The sequence below is a fragment of the Salmo salar genome, chromosome ssa03 (genome assembly GCF_905237065.1).
Source record: "Salmo salar chromosome ssa03, Ssal_v3.1, whole genome shotgun sequence".
Taxonomy (NCBI): domain Eukaryota; kingdom Metazoa; phylum Chordata; class Actinopteri; order Salmoniformes; family Salmonidae; genus Salmo; species Salmo salar.
Genome location: NC_059444.1, coordinates 26,865,626 through 26,887,500, shown reverse-complemented (window position 1 = coordinate 26,887,500; position 21,875 = coordinate 26,865,626). Strand labels below are relative to the sequence as shown.

Below are 21,875 nucleotides of genomic sequence, written 5' to 3'. Positions count from 1 at the left end.
ATAAATGTATGTGGATATTACTGATACAAAATCGAAAATAAAACGGAGAAAAGCCTGGATATATAATTCAAACATTCTAAAGCGCATTAGGTTCAGCCCTACAGAAGCCAATAAGCTTGGGTCTCCAAATTTCATCCATGCAAATTGAGCATACAATAAATATTCGGAATAACGGCACAGCTATTATAGCATACTTCACTGTGGAAAAGGGGCCGCAATATGTCGTTGTGATTTTCAGTTTGTTTCCTTAAGACTGGTTTGGCATTCGTCTCCAGTGATCATAAGGAAAAATCATCTAAAACAATTGCTATATGTATTTACAAATGGATGACTCATTTACCTAGCTCTTATCAATAGCACTTGTCAATTAAGAAAATGCAATGCATGGAGAATGCTTTTATTTATATTGGAAAAAAGTCGATGCTTTTTCCACTTGGAACCGGAGGGTTCGCTTGACCTTATTCATGGTTTCCTTGAGCGTAAAAGTGTTGGAATTATGAGGGAATTAAGTCAAGATTAGAATAGTTTATCTGTAGACACCTCCACCACACCTTCATTTCTTAGATCTCCACCACGAACGAATAGCGGGTGAATAGCATGTTATTCTCACGCTTAAGTTCATCAGAATAGCATAGAAATAAGTGTATAAAAAGGAAATTACGTTCCATTTACGCTTAACTCGGGTCGGAATCAGACCCATGCACAATAGGGAGAATTGGTTTGAAATGGAGCAGTGTCTTATTGGAAGGTCAAATTTCCACATCGTCAAAATCCAGATAAAGTGATTGACCAGAGTAGGCCTACGTAAAGAACTCAAATGTGAAGGAAGGGGTAACACACACACAATCACAAGTAATTTAGCAGTATTTAAAAATTGTAAAAACGAAATGTTAATCCTCCCATGTAGGGATGTTGTTATATCGCCAATATCTCCCCAACAAACACACATGCTATAGGAAGAGGTGACTGAGCAAGGCTTATTATCATGATACAACACAAGAGGAAGTATTTTATGCTATTATTCACATCCATGGGTTTTTTTTAGTAGCCATTTATTAAGATGACCAATACACACTTGACCACTCAGGAACACGCAGAAAAACAACATGAAGCAGACAAAACAGCAACACAAGATTTACACAACTAGAAACTGCCTCTATATGCACTTATAAAAATAGAACATTTGCTTAAAAATGAGTCAGCGTAAACTCAACAGGTAAACACCAGCATCCAGTTTTGTGTATTAAGTTACTAGAAGGTCACTTATAGAATCTGAGCATTTAATACACTCTCTGAAAGTTAGAAATCAAGTCTTAAACCTGGAACCGATAAGACAATGGTACACAGTGAAAAAAAAATATGCTTTATTTACAAACATATCTCAACACACAGCCCCAAAAAGTGTCAAACTAGATCCAAAACTCATATTTAATTGTATTTTAGTGTTCTCGCCCCCAGATTGAAATACTTGATATAACTAAAATGGTTTATGAATGATTCCCACTATGTTAAAGCTTTTTAAAGTGCAACAGACTGATATTCGTGCATAAGTAAGAACAGGTGTAGCAAGAAATGTAGAGTAGAAATTATACAAATTTCATGAGCACAGTTACAATCTTGCAAATTCCTAATGCCAAACTCAGCAGATACTCTGCCTTTTAGGGTTCTCTCAAATGAGACCAAACAGAGCTACATCATATAAATATCTGTCTAGCTGGGTTAGTTAATAACCCCAGCCTGAGACAGGAGACCATCAAGCCAGTATATTGCTATTCACGGAAGCCTGACACACTCATTAGCTCCTTTGTGGCCGGTCAGTGAACCGAAATCTATAAATCTGAATTAAAAAGTCCCTTTCTTTAAGCCCCGCTGCAGAAAGACTAAATCACCCATTCCAATAGGAACTTTTCTTTCTTGCAAATAACAACAACCTCTCACCCACACACTGTAATACTAAACCCCTAAAAAGGGAAATCGAAACTAATAAATACAAACTACAAAAACTGATCCCAAAGTTCTTTAGCCTTGTCTCACATTGCTCCCTCTAAAGCACAGCTTCAGTCATGTGTTCCAATGGGATTATCCCATAGAGCAGAGCTGAAAAGAGGCTTCCCGGGACTCTGCCTCCTCCTAGTCAAACAGGTCAGGTACTGTAGCAGTCCATCCAGACCCAACAACAGGAACTCATACAATAAAGTCTTTAATAAATGAATTGACAAAATACTATTTTTTTCCTTTCAAGATGTACAAAGATTAAACCATTTTTTCAAATCCAAGTTGGTTGGTTATCAGGGTCATTTTGCCTTTGTTTAATCTTTTTTGTAAAACAAACTTCTCAGTTCTCCGGCTATGCTTGTGAGCAGGGAGTGAAAGAAGACATTGCGAGTGCTTGAGTCATGAATGTGAAGAGACGGGTGAAGAGAAGGGAAGGGAGGAGAGAGGCCTCATAGCTAGAGGCTGTTTTCTCAGGTCAGGTGATAACAGCTCCTACTCCTGGGAAGAGCTGCTGTGTGTGGCTGTGGTGCTTCTGCCAGCTGCCTTGCGTTCATAGTTCACCAGTCTCTGTCCAACCAGGTACCTGAGAGAAAAATATATATACTTTCAGAGAGAAATACCATGCCATGAAAGGAGAGAGGCTACAGAGTGTAAATAGCACACCAGTATGCCAACAAGTATATCCTCAGAGGCTTGGAGAAGTCATTTTATGATTTGTATTGGAAACTATGGTGCTCCACTGTCATAATGGAGACTAACACAGTCTGAAAGACATCCGGAAACCATTTTGTCAGGTCAGTATCGGCAATAAGTAACAACTGTGGTTGTGCTGAACTTAATGTCAGAGTACTCACTTGTCATTCTTAATGTGCTCATAAAGGCGCTTAAATTGACGGATTTGGAAGGAGAGGATTCCCACCAGCATGACTACCATGACCAGTAACGGGTAGATTCTCCTCTGCACCAAATTCTGCATCTCCATGGTAACTCCTGCAGAAAGAGCAATCAGAGGTTCAATGATACATTTGCTCACTTTCCCTCACCAATAATATACATCTCTCTCACACACGCACACAACTGAAAGCAATAATTACACTTTCATTATCTGATAAATGCCTTACCTGGGGAATATTGAGCTACGATGGGGACGATGCCAGCAGAGATGACATAGGGCACACAGAGAGACACCAGTAGCACACAGATAACCGGAGCAGCCAGCTTACGGATGATGAAATGGAGATCAATGTTGCGAATTCCGTTAGCGTACACCTAGAAGAGGGAACAACACTAGGAAGTCAATATAATTCCAAAACGTATTCAACATTAATCTGAGCTATATTATTAATGGCATCATACTACAGCTCTTCACAGTAATTAGGGTAATAATCATAGTAAAACAGTCTTGTGGGAGCGACCTGTTCGATCACGGTTTTCAGCCACCACTGGGGACCCATCAGAGTAATGGCAGCAATAATTTTGGCATGGAGCACTCCCAGAGCCCAGTCCTGAAACAAAAAGTCCCAACAAGAGCAGGTTAGTCTTAAACAGCGGTGTTGGTTGTTGTTGCCTCTTCTTCTGTTATCTGATTGCAGGAAGCTAAAGACTTCATCATAAAAGTTTTAGGTGCAGTGTCAAATTAGCTGACTGACCATTCACATCGCTCCGGCCAAACTATCGTTTCTTCTCCCCCATGAGGCTGGATTTGCATGCCTCCCTGACATTTTGTAAAACGCAAACAAATTCTGACCGTTCTGATTGGTCACAGAAACCGGTGGGTTAGGCCAGAGTCAGCCTACATGATGACCTTATCAACTTCGATACTTTGATTGGTTAGAGACTGATCGTTGATTCATTTGTTTTGTACAACGCCCCTCATTTTGACGTCAGCAGAAATGTATTCTAGGAAGGCAGTTTTAGACAATGTACGGTGTGATCATAGAGCAGCGGAATTAAATTCAGGATGAGTCATCAGGAAAGTGTAACATTTTAAGATTACCATTTTAATCCAATGTAAAGCTATATGGTCATTGGTGTTAGATGGGTGGCCCTTACAGTACCTGCCAGGGGTAGAAGAGTGGTGTCTGGTCCAATGGCACCCTGAGAGGAGCTACTATGACCAGCTCAAATAGCAGGCCCAGCAGGAGAGGGATGGCTCCAACCAGCAGCACAGCCACGACCACCGTCTTCAGGATCTACAGTACAAAACGTATAGAAAACAGAGGGCTAGAAACACAGGCCTCTCAACACACAACACAGATACAGTAGGTATCACTTCACTGAGCGGACTTCAGATTGCATTCGGAGTCAGCCTATATAGAGGACATGAATGACCTAGAACCACGCAGTCACACAGAGATGAGCCACTGCAAACTAACAAAGCACAGCATAATAAAAAAGCATAACCCTAAAACATACAGTATTGAAACCACTCGTGTGTCTTATGTCTATATTTCCATATATTTTGCTGTATAAAATCACATGCTTATTCTAATTCAGTTGCTGTTTGCATTACAAGTGTGAGGGGAAAAACAATAAGAATGAGTTAGGAGAAGAAGAAGAATGAGTTAGAAGAAGAAGAAGAATGAGTTAGAAGAAGAATGAGTTAGAAGAAGAAGAAGAATGAGTTAGAAGAAGAAGAAGAATGAGTTAGAAGAAGAATGAGTTAGAAGAAGAAGAAGAATGAGTTAGAAGAAGAATGAGTTAGAAGAAGAAGAAGAATGAGTTAGAAGAAGTGTGAGTTAGAAGAAGAAGAAGAATGAGTTAGAAGAAGAAGAAGAATGAGTTAGAAGAAGAAGAAGAATGAGTTAGAAGAAGAATGAGTTAGAAGAAGAAGAAGAATGAGTTAGAAGAAGTGTGAGTTAGAAGAAGTGTGAGTTAGAAGAAGTGTGAGTTAGAAGAAGAAGAGTTCAGGTGTGTGTTGGTGGTGTGTGTTGATAGTCATTACCGTGTTGCAGAGCATTACCATGAGGGTCCACTCCTGGACCTTGAGCAGAATGACCCTCCTGCCCTGGGGCATCCAGGCCAGCAGCACGGTGATGGCCCTGATGGACAGCCAGCACACGTATAGGCCGCAGGCTGCCGTGTACAGCTCGTGGATCTTTGCACTGCCCGTCCAGAGGGACATCAGGTACCGGCCGGCAAATACTGTAGCAGGGGGCGGAGTGAGGGGGTGAGACAGCGAGAGTAAGAGACGGTGACAGTAGGTAAATGTGGAAGAAAGTGGAGTGGGACAGCGCAATTCCATTGAGTGAGTTGAGTGGACTATACAGTGAATTCACCTGGCAACGTGAGACACACCAGACTGGCCACCAGCAGTGTCACACACATGAACACGATCAGCAGCACAATCTAGAAAAACAAGAATGAATACACATGAATAGACCACATTGAATTTTATTTGCATGCTCTGTGACAAAGATGGCTTAGAGAAAACAAGTGTCAGGTCTAATGAATAGCTAGGCAGGCTACCTCCTACCAGGTGAATCATATTATCATTATTATATGGAAGTTATAATCATGACTCACCCTGAAGCTGAACTTAATGGGTTGGTGGTAGGGCTGGAAGCCAACAGGACCTCCCTGCTGTAGGATAGCCTGGTGGGCAGCGTGCAGCCCATCAGGGATGGCGTTGTTATTCCTCCCCTGCGGATTGTTGTTGGCCTGCTGGTCCGCATCATCGTCATTCTCCTCCTGGTCACCCAACAGGTACGAGTGGAGGTCTCTGTGGCACAGACAGCACCGTTAACATGGGGTTCAAAGTCTTCTAATTGGCTGAGTTGAGGCTGAGGATATGTGTCAGTCTATGATAGCTCAACTCTGGGGTTTAACCCTGGTTTTATGGGAGAACAATGAGAGCCTACATGAACTACACCATATATACAAAAGTATGTGGACACCTCTTCAAATTAGTGGATTCGGCAATTTCAGCCACACCGGTTGCTGACAGGTGTATAAAATTGAGCACACAGTCATGCAATCTCGATAGACAAACATTGGCAGTAGAATGGCCTTACTGTGGAGCTCAGTGACTTCCAACGTGGCACCGTCATAGGATAGGGAGCTTCATGAAATGGGTTTCCATGGCCGAGCAGCCGCACACAAGCCTAAGATCACCATATGCAATGCCAAGTGTCGGCTGGAGTGGTGTAAAGCTTGCCGCCATTGGACTCTGGAGCAGTGGAAACGCGTTGTCTGGAGTGATGAATCGCACTTCATCATCAGGCAGTCCGACAGACGAATCTGGGTTTGGGCGGATGTCAGGAGAACGCTACCTGCCCCAATGCATAGTGCCAACTGTAAAGTTTGGTGGAGGAGAAATAATGGTCTTGGGCTGTTTTTCATGGTTTGGGCTAGGCCACGTAGTTCCAGTGAAGGGAAATATTAATGCTACAGTATACAATGACTTTCTTGACGATTCTGTTCTTCCAACTTTGTGGCAACAGTTTTGGGAAGGCCCTTTCATGTTTCAGCATGACAATGCCCTAGTGAACAAAGCGAGTTCGATACAGAAATGGTTTGTCGAAATCAGTGCGGAAGAACTTGACTGGCCTGCACAGAGCCCTGACCTCAACCCCATCGAACACCTTTAGGATGAATTGGAACGCCAGGCCTAATCACCCAACATCAGTCCCCGCAGCAATGTTCCAACATCTAGTGGAAAGCCGTCCCAGAAGAATGGAGGCTGTTATAGCAGCAAAAGGGAGACCAACTCCATATTTTTATGAGATTCGACAAGCAGGTGTCCACATACTTTTGGTCATGTAGTGTATATCCCAGTAAAATAATGGATTCCAATATAAATGATAAAGCCCAAGAACACTCACAGTCTAACAGAGAGTTGGTTTGTTGTTGTTTGTGTGTGACACTCACAGCAGATATCCAGCGGTGACGGTCCAGGCTCTGACCAGGCCTTTGAGCCACTGGCGTGTGTGACCTTGTTCCAGCAGCGCAGGCAGAACCACCTGAAGTAGCAGCAGTTCCAGAGAGAGCTCACTGACTGGAGCATCACTGGGAAACGGAGACATTATCATCACCCATAACGGAGTACATTACAGAGGTATTTGTTAGTTACTGAAGAGGCATTTATTCATTACTAAACATGCATTGGTTATTGATGTTGTAGCGTGGCATGTAGCGTGGCACAATCCGGCCAATGACTTATCTTCTGGTAATTGCAACACGGTCGACTTCGGCCATAACAGCTTCATGACATTACTAGGAGCCTATGGCTTAAGTCAAGTCCTTCCATTGTTACTCCAGGCCACCAGACTTTTAAAAATGTAGTTTACCTTTATTTAACTAGGCAAGTCAGTTAAGAACAAATTCTTATTTTCAATGACGGCCTCCCGGGGAACAGTGGGTTAACTCCCTTGTTCAGGGGCAGAACGACAGATTTTTACCTTGTCAGCTCAGGATTCGATCTTGCAACCTTTCGGTTACTAGTCCAACGCTCTAACCACTAGGCTACCTGCCGCCCCACTTACCTGTACAGCATGACATTGTAGGGGAGGAAGGCTGGGAGGATGAATTTGATCGTCCTTATGGGAAGCCACAACATTAGTAAAACTATGGAGCCAAACACCACCTGCAGAGAAAGACCAGAAACCCAGTGTTACTGGCACTGTATGTCCTGTCCAGGCACCCATAGCTACGGCATTGTACATTAGATAGGAATAAGTGGGTTGCAACTCACCACTGATAGAATTAATCTTCTGAGATGTCTGTATATTGGCAGGTGAATCATTTCTTGGACAGGATTAAAGTCAGGATCGTTCAGGTTTCTGAGAAACCATAAAACACCAGGTCTCAGCACCTAGAGCGACAATTAGAAACAGATCTAATTGGGATACATAACTCAACAGCAGAAATCTCTTCACATAGGTTTATGGCACCTGAAATGACAGCCATGAAGGTATGAGAGAGAATACCATCTCACCTCTCGCAGTAAGAGGATGAACGAGGCAAAGTAGAAGACATAAACCATCCCTACAAGCCAGTGGAGGAACATGGTGGTGCCGGGAGCAGAGTCAAAACTCAGCTCTCTGTCCTTCAGAGAGGCATCAAACATCTCCTGCAACAACACAGAACAACATTTGGCTTTTCAATAAAGGAAAATGGAGGTATGAATTATTATTTTGAAAGGACGCATCATTAAAGCAGAAGAACATGGTCGGCTTACCAGTGAGCAGATGTCGAGCCACCAGCCACAGATGACAGGGAACACACCGATCTCCACGACTACCAGCAGGGATACCTGGTTAATCATAATATCAATATGTATTAAAACTGGTGTGTATTTCAATGGCAATAGAAGGCAAATTGTTAGTTTATACTGTAATCCAGACTGAGAATATACTGTACGCAAGATAAACACAATACGCTGTATGAATATACTTCTGAGCCAATAAGACACAAACTAGTCATATACCAGTCAGGCTATGCATTTCCAATCAAGGAAAAAAATAATTATCATAATGTTCAGTACCTTGACAACAATGTAGCACACTCCTAAAAGGTGTCTGGATCTTTGGAATCGCACCAACGCTGCCAATCCCTGGGATTTTCATTAAGGAAAAAACGCATGCAATACATCACAGGTACTACATGTCTATAAGAGACTAAAACTAGGCTATAACACCCTTTTGTAACAGATACCAGAGGATACATGGCACAGTATTAATGTCATGGCCAGGAAGATGTAGCCTACGATGGTGGTGATGAGGCCTTCGAAGTGGGAGGCCTGCACCTGCAACAGGAAATGACATGATTCAAATAATCTTCTTTCTGACACTGCAAAGCAGCTCAACAGTGTATGGAGCGAGTCATTCAGATTCCAAAACAAACTTCACAAAATCCATTCATACAGATGTCAAATATAATCTCTCTAGTTACACGCAAGAGAAAGGCCTTAAATTCAATGTAACTTACACTAAGATGGTACTTACATTATTTTCAAAGCCAAGACCCACAACTGAGAAATGTCCAATATGATACGGACAAAAAGCTGAAAAGGAATGTTAGTCACTGTTATAATATCCTTTTAGATATATATATATATTATTTTTTTTGATTAAAAAGGCACATTCTCTTAACATAAGTTTAATGACACGTACCAAACACCAAAATGAAGAGTGTGTTTAGTGAGACCACCCAGAAGACATGCTCCTGATGAAGAAAGAAGGACAACATATTTACAACAACCTGAAGATTTTCTCAAAAGGGTACGACATTTCATCAAACATGGGGAATGAGCTACTTACCAGGAAAACCAAGGAGCCATCAAGACCGAGCATCTGTGAATACATTTTTTTTTTTAAAGAATGTTCAATTTCACTTTACATTTCTTATACACAACAATGACCAATGGGTATATAACACAAACTCAAACTCACCCTCTCCCATGTTAGCTCCTCTGCTGCCCGGTCCCATTCCAGGGCATTCCAATTCATGTCATCTAGAAAGGGACAAAAGCAGCACCTCACTTACTGACACCTCAAATTAACACTTTGTCAAACAAGCAGTCCAGAAATCACCTACAAATTAATGTCTATGATGACAAAATACACATTATGATATAAAAAAATTGGAAAATGCAAAGCCACCATCCTAAATTAGCCTTTGAAATAAGGCTGCATTAGGTTAACATCTAGAACCTTTATAGCCTGAGTGCCAGTCTATTTGTGCCATTATACCAAATCCTTGTCACTGACAATGAAAAATGGTGCAAACAGATCTGGGTCCAGGCTAGAACCTTTCCATTCGAATGTTCATACCTTGTGCACCATTGTTGGCGTCCCCTACATCCTCAGCCCCAGCCTCGTCCTCCAGCTCTATGTCCTCTGCCGGGTCCACCTGGATGTCAGGGACCTCAGCCGCTGGACCATTGTCCGCCATGGGCTCAGCAGCAGCAGGAGCAGGCTGGTTCTCACCCACCCCCTGCCCAGGACCAGGGCCCTGCTGATGGGGAAAAGACATGGGACACAAAGGTGGGCGCGGTAGCTCCAGAACATTAGAAGAGGCTATCTCTGGTTAAGGAAGAGTGTATTGAGCGCTCTTTAACACTCAACTTAGAAGTGACAAGTTGCAGTGAAGGAATGCTATAGTTAGCACATAATTATGTTCACCCAGAGTGACTGACTTGACTTTGTAGTGGGATTTTTGGTTACCTCATTAAGTTGTGGAGCAGGTGCATGTTGTGGCTGCTGATTCTGCTCCAGCCACTGGGGGGCGCCACCATGAACAATCTGCTCCCGCAGCCATACCAGACTGATGAAGGCGCAGAGTGTACACGTCACCACAAAACAACCCTGCAAGCAGTCCGCCAGCAAGTTCTCTCTGTGGATGAAGGGACATTACAATTTTTTCAGGGTGAGTCAGAATGTTATTGGCTAAATGACTAGACAACATTTGTTGAATGTTTTTACAGGGTATTGTTGTGTACAGGTTCAGGAAAAGAAAATAATGACCATCTTACGTAGAAAGCATATCTAATGGCAGGGTAAGGAGTGAGCTCACAGAGCCGGTAAACAGACACTTGTAGATGCGACCTGCGGCAATAAGACAGTCAGTCAACACACACTGATATATTCAACAAGGCCAACAATGGATAGCTTACTGAACAACATGTACCACCAGACTGTGTTTTAGAACATTTGTACTTACATGCTGTGAGAGGAACGACTCCCAGCCAAGCAAAGGCAACTAGTGTGTAGTGAAACCAGTATCTAATAGCTGTGCCTACACTTGTCACCAGCCCCGCAAATATGTCCTGGACAGGCAGTCGGGAAGGCATGTCTGGAGAATAGACTGGAAAAAACAAAGGAAAGGAAGTATCAAAACAGGATATTTCATTTTCACATCCTCAAATTCCAACCTTCCTTTACTGGTCCTAATTGGGTCCATTCAGAACTAAGAAAAGCTTACATTGGATCATAATAGTTGTCTGGTTGTCTGGTATCATGACAGACTATGCTTGTCCTTTAGACAATTTAATCATCTGAGAAAACTACAATTTAAATCTCTCACTAAATGAATGAGGATGGCAGACGGACTCCGGTAAGAGAAATAGAGATTAGATTGAGCAACACTAGAGTAATGGATTAGTATAGACAAGGCCATGTGTGTGTCCCCTAGGCCTCTCTTGAATGATAACTAGTCAGGGCAGCTCACAGTCTTACTCAAATGAGAATAAGTAATACTTCCCGAGGCTGACCAAGACCGCATATGCACTTCAAAATAAAATACTTCAAGAAATATGTTAGAGGTCAGTCATTGGATGATGATATTGGACTGCAATCCCTCTGTCAAAACAGGCAAATGACCCTATGAGGTAGGTTAGGCCTATACGTTAGTCACGTTGATGGAACCCTATATAACTTAAGTAAATGCTGCATTGAATAATATGTTAAACAGAATAGGTATATAGAAGGAAATGAAATTGAATGACTTACTTGGCGTAAAAGCAAATCTGTGTTTGCATAACTCGCAGTATTCTTTTCTGCTGTGTTTTAGCCATTGTACCAAGCTGTGAAAATACAGATGAATTATGTAAGTGTGTTGTCACATGTGCAGCAATATAAAAGATCAATTTCAGTTGCTTAAGGACAGACCATCTAGCTAGATTTAGCACAGGGAGCGATCTAGTATCAGAGCCCATCTCTGGCTAACAGATCACATTTTCATGCAACTTGTCAAACCCTGGCTTCCATTACACCGTTCCCATAGTAATACTTGGCTCTGCTCCTCTCTGTTGAATGTATCATGCTCTGGCAAGAACCCAGTGTCTCTAAAGAAATGCCACTGGCCCTGTGTTTGAGTATACAACCAACCAGCACCACATACCATTCTTGATGGATGAATTTTATACTTCCTGTGCAAACACAGGGGTGATATAGTGGCTTGTCCGGGGTTCCTTCAGACCGGCAGACCCGGCATATATCCCCTGCAGAAGACAAGGACATGAATCAGGCAAAATCAGAGAACAGGGTTCATGAAATTCCGATAGGCTTTGTTTTGAGAAACCATCATATGCAACGTGCATGAAAACATAGCTAGCAGATCTTTCAGTGATCTCAAGACTCTTTTTGTCAGGACCTTTCATTTGTAAATACTCTGGGGCTTTTGATTAACTTTACAAAAGATCAACGAATCATCCCCATGCTTTACCTGTCACTAATCAAGTGATTGGCAGCACTAATGGGTGGCAAACAGGTACATTCTATATTGCTGTTGTTATGTTAGCTATGTTGATTAGTTAACTAGCTAGAAATGGAGGACGGATACATCACTAGTCTATTGAATTGAAATGTAATCAATAACGTGTAGAAGTGCAGAGAAGTCAGTAAGCTAGCTATTAACTAGCAGTGATAAAGGTGGGTTATACTGCATCTTGGACTTAGTGGTGAGGGCATGTCATTTAGCTAAAGCTAGCTAACGTTAGCTAGTGATGCTAGCTACTTCATGCAGGATGTAGCTTCGGTAGAAGAAAAAACGGGTTATTGTCAATTTGCGACAAAACAGATTCCTAGAGGCGCAATCAAATGTGTGTCACAACAGGAGGTTAACTAATTCTGTAACGTAAATGTGTTAACAAGATGGGTTGATGAGGTTGCTAGCTACCTTCCTCGGCGGTGTCCATCTTGAATGCTGACGCACACTGTCCCCTTTTCAGTCAACACATAACACCGTCTGGCTAGTTGGTGAAAAGCCTAGCAGCCAGCGAACTAAAAAAAAAACATCTCAGAATGACGTTCGATTCAATCACTGGTTACAATGTAACTTCACTATTTGATTCCCCGTGGGGATACAATGTAGCAATTTTATCAGGCACTCCGGGGGCCCTGTGGCTAGGCTAGCTACGGTAAAAACTGCTATGCACAGCAACTATCAAAATGCTGACGGTATTGGGTTACCGTACAAGAGTAAGCTGCGCACTTTTATATATTTTTTTAATTAACATTAAACAGATACGTTTTAAGACTTTCATATTCAGTCAAATTCAATGAAATGTGTTAGGTAGTAAGAAATGCAAGATGGGGAATTTGCTTAAATTATCACAATTTGTTTATTACTGACTCTCACACATTTGATTTGATAACATCCTGGGAAGGTTTTTCAAATCAACAAATCCCTGAAGCATCCAGGGATGAACACAATTAGTATGACGTGGTAGTGTCATCATTGCCCAGGGGCTGCTGTGGAGTTACAATATGTCCCTGATGTGTTCCTCTTTCTGTTTTGAACGACTCTGCATCGTATACCCACACAGTGTCTATTCCTTCTCCAGCGGTGCCATCAGGTGCCCAGGTGGGAAAAGGGAAACGGCAGGCCACCACTTTAGCTGTGCTCTGTAGTTCTGTCTGCAGTTTGCCCTCCAACTGATCCATCTGTGAAGTAATACAATCAATTCTCATATTGAGGGTCATATTGTTGATGTAGTGCTATGCGTGGTGGCATTTACAAAATAAAAAGCTACCCTTATTTTGTCAAGTCTAGCAGATAAATAAGAGTTAAACTCACCATCTGAGGTACTCCAAATATGACAACATTTGAGTACTGATTAAAGCTGACCTGAGAACCAGGGCATACACATACATTAAAAGAAAGACCCAACATTAGTCCCAACTTTATTTTGGATAAAGAACAATTTGTAAATGATCACTGGTGGATTGACTAACCTTCCATAAATCTGATATGTGGAAGGAAGTAGAATGATGAACACCCGCTCTCCAAGCTCTGTAACGGGAGTACCACACCAACCATGGATTCAACTCAAATCCAACGGCTCGAAATCCTTTCTTTGCAGCTGCTATCACCTGCAGAAATGTAATGCATGGTTAAATCAAAGTGCCAGTGATAGGAGCAACATAATACTACACATGTCCAGCCTAAAAGTCTTCAGGGATGCTAATAGGCTACAACTAAATTCCCTCTAATGCAATTTGTAACTTTAATTTACTGTCAAGCGTGCAACCCCTGCAAATTGCACAAACCCAAGGATCTAACTTAACAATCAAAAGTGAAGTCACAATCACAACTTCAGACAATGGCTGGTCCTCCTCTGATCAGACTACTTAGTGTACTTACTATTCTTCCATCCCCACTTCCGATGTCCACGAGGGATCCAGATCTCGCCTGCAGCACTTTCAGGACATTTTCCACCTGTGCTGTAGTTGCGGGAACATAAGGTAGGCACACCTTTCTCAAAGCAGGTGCAACAAATGGACCTGCAACAGCGTAAAGGGCAACCAATGACCCCCCGACAATTCCAGTTGCGATCAGTCCTAAACGTTTTTTGAAGCCGCTGTCTTTAGCATTAACGTTACATTGTATCGCCTCCGTTTCCAGTAGACGGTGTTCGGCCATGATGACTTGCTACTTTGAATAAATGAATGAGCGCGAGCTGCTGGAAACCTCTCCTCCCACTGTTAGCTAGCTACTCATCCAAGGACATGTATTGATAGCTACATCATTCAAGAACATGTAAACATTACGAGACTAACCACCAGAAATAACGTTACACTTAAACACGTGGGACGTAACTAAATAGCAAACTGACATGACATTTGAATGTCAGAAAAGGTGAAAATACTTTATTAGAATCGAAAACTCTCTCTCCTCTCGTTCTGGACCAAGGTGTGCTGCAGGTTTTTGTCCGACTTCATGCGAAATACAGTTTCGGTGGTTCCTAGTTCTACTCAATCATCTTGCTTTTTCCTGTGGTCAACATGCCATCCTCTATTACTACCACCCTATGTGTCACAAAACCAAGCATTTCATAATATAATGTTGATGTAAAATGATAATACATTTGTAAATGTAATAACAAAACAGAGGTACAGTATTTGGAGATGGGGTAGCCTCGACAATACAGAGGGAGCAATGTATTATAACTGACAGGAAAAAACACTGTATAGACAACACCATTCAACAATAAAAAACGAAATATTAAATCATAACAGGTGCAAACACATGATGTATATTGTATTTTTCATGTACACAGTCAAAGGGGGAAAATAAACAACTTCATATCCACAACATACATAAATTAAAATCAAGGGGACACCATAGATCATATCAGAATGTGTATGTTTTTTGTTCACAGAAAATACTTACAAAACCACAACCATTCTATGATATGCATTCTTAATTTGTAGGCTACTCGTGTGAATCCAAGCAGAACAAAAACATATTTATTTAAAACAAATGGAACAAGCAAAGAGGAACAGAAAATCTGTGTGGTTGTAGGGCATGCATGTTCCTCATACCTCAGAAATCATTGGACATTGACTGGTGTGCAGCCAGGACATGGTGGCTCTGGCTGGGGGTCGGACAGTCATCCATGTCGTCATCCTGGTCACAACCATCCTGCCCGTCCTGTGAGTAACTGTACTTCATCATCAGTATATTCCTGTGGCTGGAGGGTGTGGCCTGGTGGGACTGGGAGAGAGGTATGTCTGACATAATGGCTGCGTCCCGCACACTCAGGTTACTTTGGCTTCCCCTGACGCTGGACACCTGGGAGTGGGCTCCGCCGCAGTGGTGGTCACGAATGCATTTGGACGAAGACCGTGTGAGTTTGTGAAACTTATCAAAGTCCTCGGCCATAGCCATTTCGCTCATGTGGTCGGCAGAGGCTGCCCTCCGCAGAGTGCACAGTTCATAATGTGGCGGCTCAAAGGCCTCGTGGAGCAATGTGGGGTCAAAGTCATCCCTCCTGATGATGTATTTTTTGCGTGGCTGTTTAACTTGAATGATACTTGCCACAATGAGAAGGACAACCACCAGACCACAGGTGACTAGAATGATTGTGACATTGGTGTGGTCAATATTGTCTAAGATGCTGGCTTTCCTCTTCTCTGTGGACAGTAAATATTACATACAATTAAGTTTTCTATTTTGGCGGCTAGGTTTGAATTGTGATGAATAGTGTGATGAAAGTTACATTTAGATTTATCAACATTACGTTTAGAATGCACCATTAACTTGTACTTTTGTCATACAGGTAACCTAAAACATTGACTGTAGTTTATATTTGTCAGCTCTATACCCAAATGGAACAGGTGTCTCACCTTTGCAGTTGTTCTCGTCCCAGGGGTAGACACAGTTCTGGATCCCGTTGCACACTAAGCTGGTGTTGATACACATGTTGCTATGGCAAAAGAAAGCCTCCGCTTCACATGGAGCTGAAAACAAGGGGAAGATAACTTTAATCCCTAAACATTAAATAGGGTTTGAAACTAATGAATTACATTAAAAAGCAAACAATAAGGCTCATTGTCAAGAAGGCACACTGCCACAACAAACTTCAACAAATGCCAACAAACAGACACCTATGTGCATTTTTTTTTTTTTCAGTGTTTGTTGGTGTTTGATGGGGTTTAATGTGGCAGTGTGCAAGTGGCTTTAGATCACGTTTGGTCCAGGAGTGTTGTTACTACACTGTAAAATAAATCTAGTTGTTTCAACTAATTATTACAAAGTAACTGGTTCCACAGTTACTCAACTTTTCGGTCAAAAGTGTTACCTGAACTTAACATTTTTAGTTGGCCCAAACTTAGCTCCAACTTGATAAAACATAGACAACAATTCAGTCAATTTAAAATGATCTGTTTGCTTAACTTGTCTCATATATTCGTTCAACTAGAAATTATTATTTTGGCATCTTAACTAAGAAAGGCTATGCAACTGGTTACACACACAGTGCCTTTAACATACAATGTTTTCAATTTATATATTTGAGAGACATGATTACATTGTGCATGTTCATTTATACAATCATTATTATGCAACATGTCATTATTATTCATCAAGCTTGCCTGGGATTTGAACTCACAACCTTTTGGTTCATGGCATACTGATCTTCCTGCTACACCACCATGTCTGTGTCAGTTATCAGTTAATCTGACTATTCTCTCATCATTGATTTGATTTACTTATTTCAGCATTTAGGGTTTTCTGTATACAGTAGTTGTCTAATGTTGGTGGGGCATATTACTCAGTTTTAATGTTAATCCTTAATCACTGTGATAAATAAAATTGTTTTATTTGAGTGTACTTTTAACAGAGATTTACTTTGAAGTGCAAAGTGTAGCAGTACAGGTCAAATCAATCATTGGCACAGGCATTGCAGGAAGATCGGTATTCTGTAAACCAAGAGGTTGTCAGTTCAAATTGCAGGTGAGGACATGTTGAATAATAATTACTGTATAAATGAACATGGACAATGTAATCAAATGTGTAAGTTGAAAATATTGTATGTCAAAAGCACTGTGTGTGTGTGTAACTAGTTCCACAGAGTTTTTGTTGTTGTTGATGAAGATGCCCATATAATAATTTCTGGTTGAATGAACATATGAGACAAGTTGAGCAAAGACATCATTTTAAATTGACTGAATTGTTGCCTAAGTTTGAGATAAGTTTGGACTAACTAAAGAATGTAAGTTCAGTTAATACTTTGATTAAAAAGTTGAGTAAACTAAAAAAGGTTGTGGAACCAGTTACTTAATAATAATTAGTTGAAACAACTATATATTTTTTACAGTGATACAATAACCCAGTAAAGGGGACCCTGTATTCCCTGCGACTGCCTCTCCTTACAAACTAATTGGAACATTTCAAACAATGTGTCAACAATTAAACATAGCAGTAGATGGAGTGGAAATTGTCAAATTAATTCACTAACGCTCTAGGAAGGTTGTGAAAAGGATCCGGAAGCGGCTTTTTCGGCTGCCCTGATCAGCCCACATTCGTATGACCCCCACCGAGGTAACCAACATGACATCGTTGGCAACTGTGCTGCAGAACTTGTTCTTCAGGTGCTCCACTGAGCTACTCCCGTCGTACACAGCCACAAAGTTACGTTTGCATTCATTGGAGTTGTGCATCTCATATTCCAAAAATCGCAAATAGATCTGCAAAAAAGTGAAATAAAAGTGTGAAACAACAGGTTCCCAACCAAATGGGAACTTGACTTGTGTATCTTTTGTATAGCATGTTTTCCAGAAGACTAATGGAGAATGTGAGTGAGGGATATTGCAAATATGAAGAAGAAAAACACACAAGAACTGTACTGACCCTTCCCTTTGGTGGCGCTCGAATGAACCACCTACAGTCCACAGCCTCTGTCTGTAAGGCTTTGCCCTCTTTGAGTATTGCTGCAGAATCAATGATCCCATCTGATCCACCCAGATCAAATTCACAAACTGTAGTACAGGAGAGTCCATTGCATAGTGTGTTAGTTACACAACAGTTGGCTGTTACAATATACAGTATGAGGCTTATATATGTTTACATAGGTGATATAAGAAGAACCGTGTACCTACAAGGCAGAGGCGGTAGGACACCCATGTCTTTAAATTCAGGATCTGAAAAGAGAGCACACAACAGAGAACCTATTGTATACTTTTTCTGCCATTTCACAAAATACATGTTCTGTGTCTGAAAGGATATGGGCCAGCAATGCATATTCTTGACTGTGTGAACTCTGTCCTTAGTTTAATCCATTCTGCAATCATCCACTTGTCCTTCATAAAAAATGTCGAGACAGAAAGAACAGGACTTCTATCCTAAAGCTTCACCATTATGATTTGTAGGTGGATTAATAATCCTTGGACCGGCTTTATACAGATTATGCTGCACAAGCAATGAGAACCAAGTGATAAAATGGGACTTCCAAAATGTTTTCATGATATCATCTAAAAAGATGAGGTTGAGGGAGAAACCCGTTTTTGAAATATGAATATAAATATAAAACAGTTATATTTAGAGGCAGATCTTTGTAATATCACCAATATCAGCTGTCTGAGCTATTTAAAACCTAACCTCAGCCATGAATCCTTATTAATCCTCTTGTTTCTTACCTCTGCATCATGGATTATTCACTGTGTGTGTGTGTGTGTGTGTGTGTGTGTGTGTGTGTGTGTGTGTGTGTGTGTGTGTGTGTGTGTGTGTGTGTGTGTGTGTGTGTGTGTGTGTGTGTGTGTGTCAGAAGATGTACTGAAAGAAATACGAAAATATATTAAACATATGTCAATCTTGCTTTTCTATCCAGTTTAAAACAAATATTTACTGCAAACACTTACGCTTATGTAACAGTGTAGTAATAAGATGATGATCGGTCAATTAATTATCCTGCCACTGATGAGAGGAATTAGAAGAGATTAGCATTTGGCACTAAAGGATTCATTACTTCTGAGGTAAACACTGGGAAATCAGCTTGTACTTCTCTACCAACGCAGGCCTGGGAAGGCTTTCTATTGGCTAGAGTATTGTTGCATGGATACTTTCTTTATGGATACTTTTTGTTGTAATAGTCCCGCAAAACGTACCCTCACACTCACTCACTCCTCAAAATGTGCCACTGTGTTTCAGGGAGAGATTATATGGGAATCAATTTATATCTATTTATATCAATCTATATTCATCTTTTGACACTGAAGTATCTCACCGGAACTTGTGGATGAGCCACTCACTTCAAGTCTTGACTCCAATGGAGGGCAGGCAGTGATAAAGAATAACCATGTCTACTGGCAATGTCAAAACCTTCCCGAGAATGTGAGGTTACTGAGACATTTTTGAAAGATTGATCTGATGAATGGCTTTGATTGGGAGAGAGGGAAACAAGGAAGCAGATGAATCTTTCCTCCCAACGTAAGTGCCCTATAAATTCTGCCAGTAATAAATTGTCAACTGCATGGGTATCCCTTAAGCCGAGGCTCAGAGCTGACAAGCTGTACTCCCCTGAAGACAAGCTTTCATTAACTGGGCTGGGTGAAGGAGGAGATAACACCCCCCCCCTCCCCAGTTGCAGCATGTGTGCCTGCACTACAAATGCAGCAGCTGATATGGACACACACAGCAGTAAGCACCACACCAATCTCCTGTAGCTGTAGCTCAGTCACTGAGCTGTAAAGGGTAAATTGTTTTGGCTGAAGTTCTCTGCATTAACTGGATGTGTACAACTTTATGTCAGTATTGTGTCTGTGTGTCTCCATGTGTGAGACAAACAGTTAGCCTGTCGGAGTCACACATTCAGCAACAACCTCAGAATAACACTGCAAATATTGAAACGTTTAAAGCAAATTGATGTATTTGAAATGATATTACCTTGAGTGAAGTTATAGCGTGCTGAAAATCCAATTGCCTCTAGTTCGCCGTCTGCGACAAACTTTATATGCAGGTATCGCCCACTTGATTTAATATACAAAGGGCTTTCCTGGCCACAGTATCGACCAATTAAAGTGGAGAAGGAAAAGGGCCCATCGCGGACTTCAATGTGGTCAAATTTGCATTCCCATGAAGGCTCTATTGAATACTTCTCATCAAAGAAGAGGTCGATGCATTGTCTTGGTGAAGCTGAGAGAACACAGTGGGGAAATGTAAGAAAAAGAAACACAATATCCAACAAAAAACATTTACTTGTTGAGATGGTGTTTATGTCTTACCTTCAATGATATAAATACATGTTCGCTCTGGTGGGTACTTTTGGGGGTAGTTGGGGGAGGTGAACAGGCCTCCCTCAGCCTCCTTTATCCAGGTGCCACATTGGCCTATTGGAGTCACCCCTGAATTGTTTGTCACTGAAGCACAAGATTAATGTTCAGGTGCCAATCATAGCATTATACCATCCAGCTTTGTCTGACATTAAAAATGTATCAAATGTATTGTTATTGATCTGGTGTTTCATGGTCTTCTTCATTAGACAGACATTACTTTTCCCAGTTAGAGAGATTCCAACATAACAGGGAAATAAATAACTCTACACACAGTGTATATTTCAGTGTTACCTGCTTTTTTCCCCGGTGTACCAGACAATCCAAGAGTGATTAGACCTGCGACTACTGCTGTAAAAATAAAAGGAAATGAAAGTTAGAAAAAAATACCCAGAAAACAATTGGCTATGGAAATTGTGTTTGTGTATGTTACTAAACCACAAAATAAAAGGATGTTCCACAAAATCCAGAAATTACCATTTCGTTTCATAGCATAATGAATTCACATGTAGCGTTTTTTTTAAAGCGTCATGGCTGGAAAGTTCAACGGCAAGCATTGATTTAACTATGCTGTTGACCATCTAACTATGCTTTTAAAGAGATCATGTGATACAAACAAAAGTAGACAAAATTTACCGAGAGGCAAGGCAAATTTGTTCACCATGTCTAATCCTTGCTGTTTTCAATCCCAAATATTTCCAAAACGAAATGAACGAATCATTATTCCGTGCAACGGGAAAATTCAATCATCATATCCACGATATCCCTATTTTATTTCAGTGTAAACAAAACACAAATACAAAGTTACGGGAGGAAAAGCAGTCTCAATCCATCCGCTGCTGCTGTGACAGGCAGATCTGAACGTTCTCCTGAGTCCTGATTTCCATCCAAGCGCAGCGACGATAATCCGACCGACAGCAACCTTCAGTGAGTATAGTATCCTTGACAGTTGACATCGTGCCAATTTCCCGTATTATATCTGCCACATGCCGGTGTACATCATCATAGGTCTCTGTGCTTGTGGTATTTATTTCCCGTGGACGTTCTGCATAAATACTTGGTCTGGACACTTCAAGCCAGACACTTCAAGCCACCTTACTCTCAAATATATAGGATATTCAATTCTGGTAGTACTGTAATAACTAGTTAATAAACTATAATGATGTTGTTTTATAAAGGAACGGCAATTCAGCTTCAACTCAAGCTCAACTTATTTTTTTGTTTTGTGGCTCCGGTGTGGCGCAGCGGTCTAAGGCACTGCATCTCAGTGCTAGATACGTCACTACAGACCCTGGTTCGATTCCAGGCTGTATCACAACCGGCCGTGATTGGGAGTCTCATAGGGCAGCGCACAATTGGCCCAGCGTCGCCTGGGTTAGGGTTTGGCCG

At 41.3% G+C, this 21,875-nt stretch overlaps 3 protein-coding genes across 7 annotated transcripts; all 3 read right to left on the bottom strand.

Annotated features, from left to right (window-relative positions):
* Positions 1 to 1,342: 1,342 nt before the first annotated feature.
* Positions 1,343 to 13,378, bottom strand: LOC106599309 (E3 ubiquitin-protein ligase MARCHF6). 5 transcript variants are annotated; one of them, XM_014190474.2, is made up of 27 exons: positions 13,258 to 13,378; positions 12,613 to 12,716; positions 11,836 to 11,935; positions 11,445 to 11,518; positions 10,657 to 10,800; positions 10,469 to 10,541; positions 10,161 to 10,329; positions 9,768 to 9,951; positions 9,387 to 9,448; positions 9,255 to 9,287; positions 9,108 to 9,159; positions 8,940 to 8,998; positions 8,660 to 8,740; positions 8,480 to 8,548; positions 8,174 to 8,248; positions 7,931 to 8,065; positions 7,688 to 7,807; positions 7,479 to 7,579; positions 6,865 to 7,002; positions 5,521 to 5,716; positions 5,274 to 5,343; positions 4,940 to 5,139; positions 4,053 to 4,187; positions 3,411 to 3,500; positions 3,117 to 3,264; positions 2,850 to 2,985; positions 1,343 to 2,578 (listed from the first exon to the last, which is right to left on the bottom strand). In XM_014190474.2, the coding sequence occupies exons 2-27, from the start codon at positions 12,629 to 12,631 to the stop codon at positions 2,488 to 2,490; spliced, it is 2,754 nt and encodes a 917-aa protein (XP_014045949.1). In that variant the 5' UTR covers positions 12,632 to 12,716; positions 13,258 to 13,378; the 3' UTR covers positions 1,343 to 2,487. The 5 variants fall into 5 exon arrangements, with proteins under 5 accessions (XP_014045949.1, XP_014045948.1, XP_014045955.1 ...); XM_014190473.2 differs by lacking the exon at positions 13,258 to 13,378 and having other exon boundaries at positions 12,613 to 12,904; XM_014190480.2 differs by lacking the exon at positions 13,258 to 13,378 and having other exon boundaries at positions 4,958 to 5,139; positions 12,613 to 12,904.
* atpsckmt (fATP synthase c subunit lysine N-methyltransferase) lies at positions 13,039 to 14,473 on the bottom strand. Its single transcript, XM_014190486.2, has 4 exons — positions 14,080 to 14,473; positions 13,671 to 13,808; positions 13,513 to 13,563; positions 13,039 to 13,379 (listed from the first exon to the last, which is right to left on the bottom strand). Exons 1-4 carry the CDS (start codon positions 14,356 to 14,358, stop codon positions 13,149 to 13,151), a joined length of 699 nt encoding a protein of 232 aa, XP_014045961.2. The 5' UTR covers positions 14,359 to 14,473; the 3' UTR covers positions 13,039 to 13,148.
* LOC106599312 (neuropilin and tolloid-like protein 1) lies at positions 14,296 to 21,412 on the bottom strand. Its single transcript, XM_014190483.2, has 9 exons — positions 21,123 to 21,412; positions 20,781 to 20,837; positions 20,439 to 20,573; positions 20,101 to 20,349; positions 18,318 to 18,359; positions 18,070 to 18,197; positions 17,678 to 17,906; positions 16,065 to 16,178; positions 14,296 to 15,851 (listed from the first exon to the last, which is right to left on the bottom strand). Exons 1-9 carry the CDS (start codon positions 21,148 to 21,150, stop codon positions 15,262 to 15,264), a joined length of 1,572 nt encoding a protein of 523 aa, XP_014045958.2. The 5' UTR covers positions 21,151 to 21,412; the 3' UTR covers positions 14,296 to 15,261.
* Between the last annotated feature and the right edge of the window lie 463 nt (positions 21,413 to 21,875).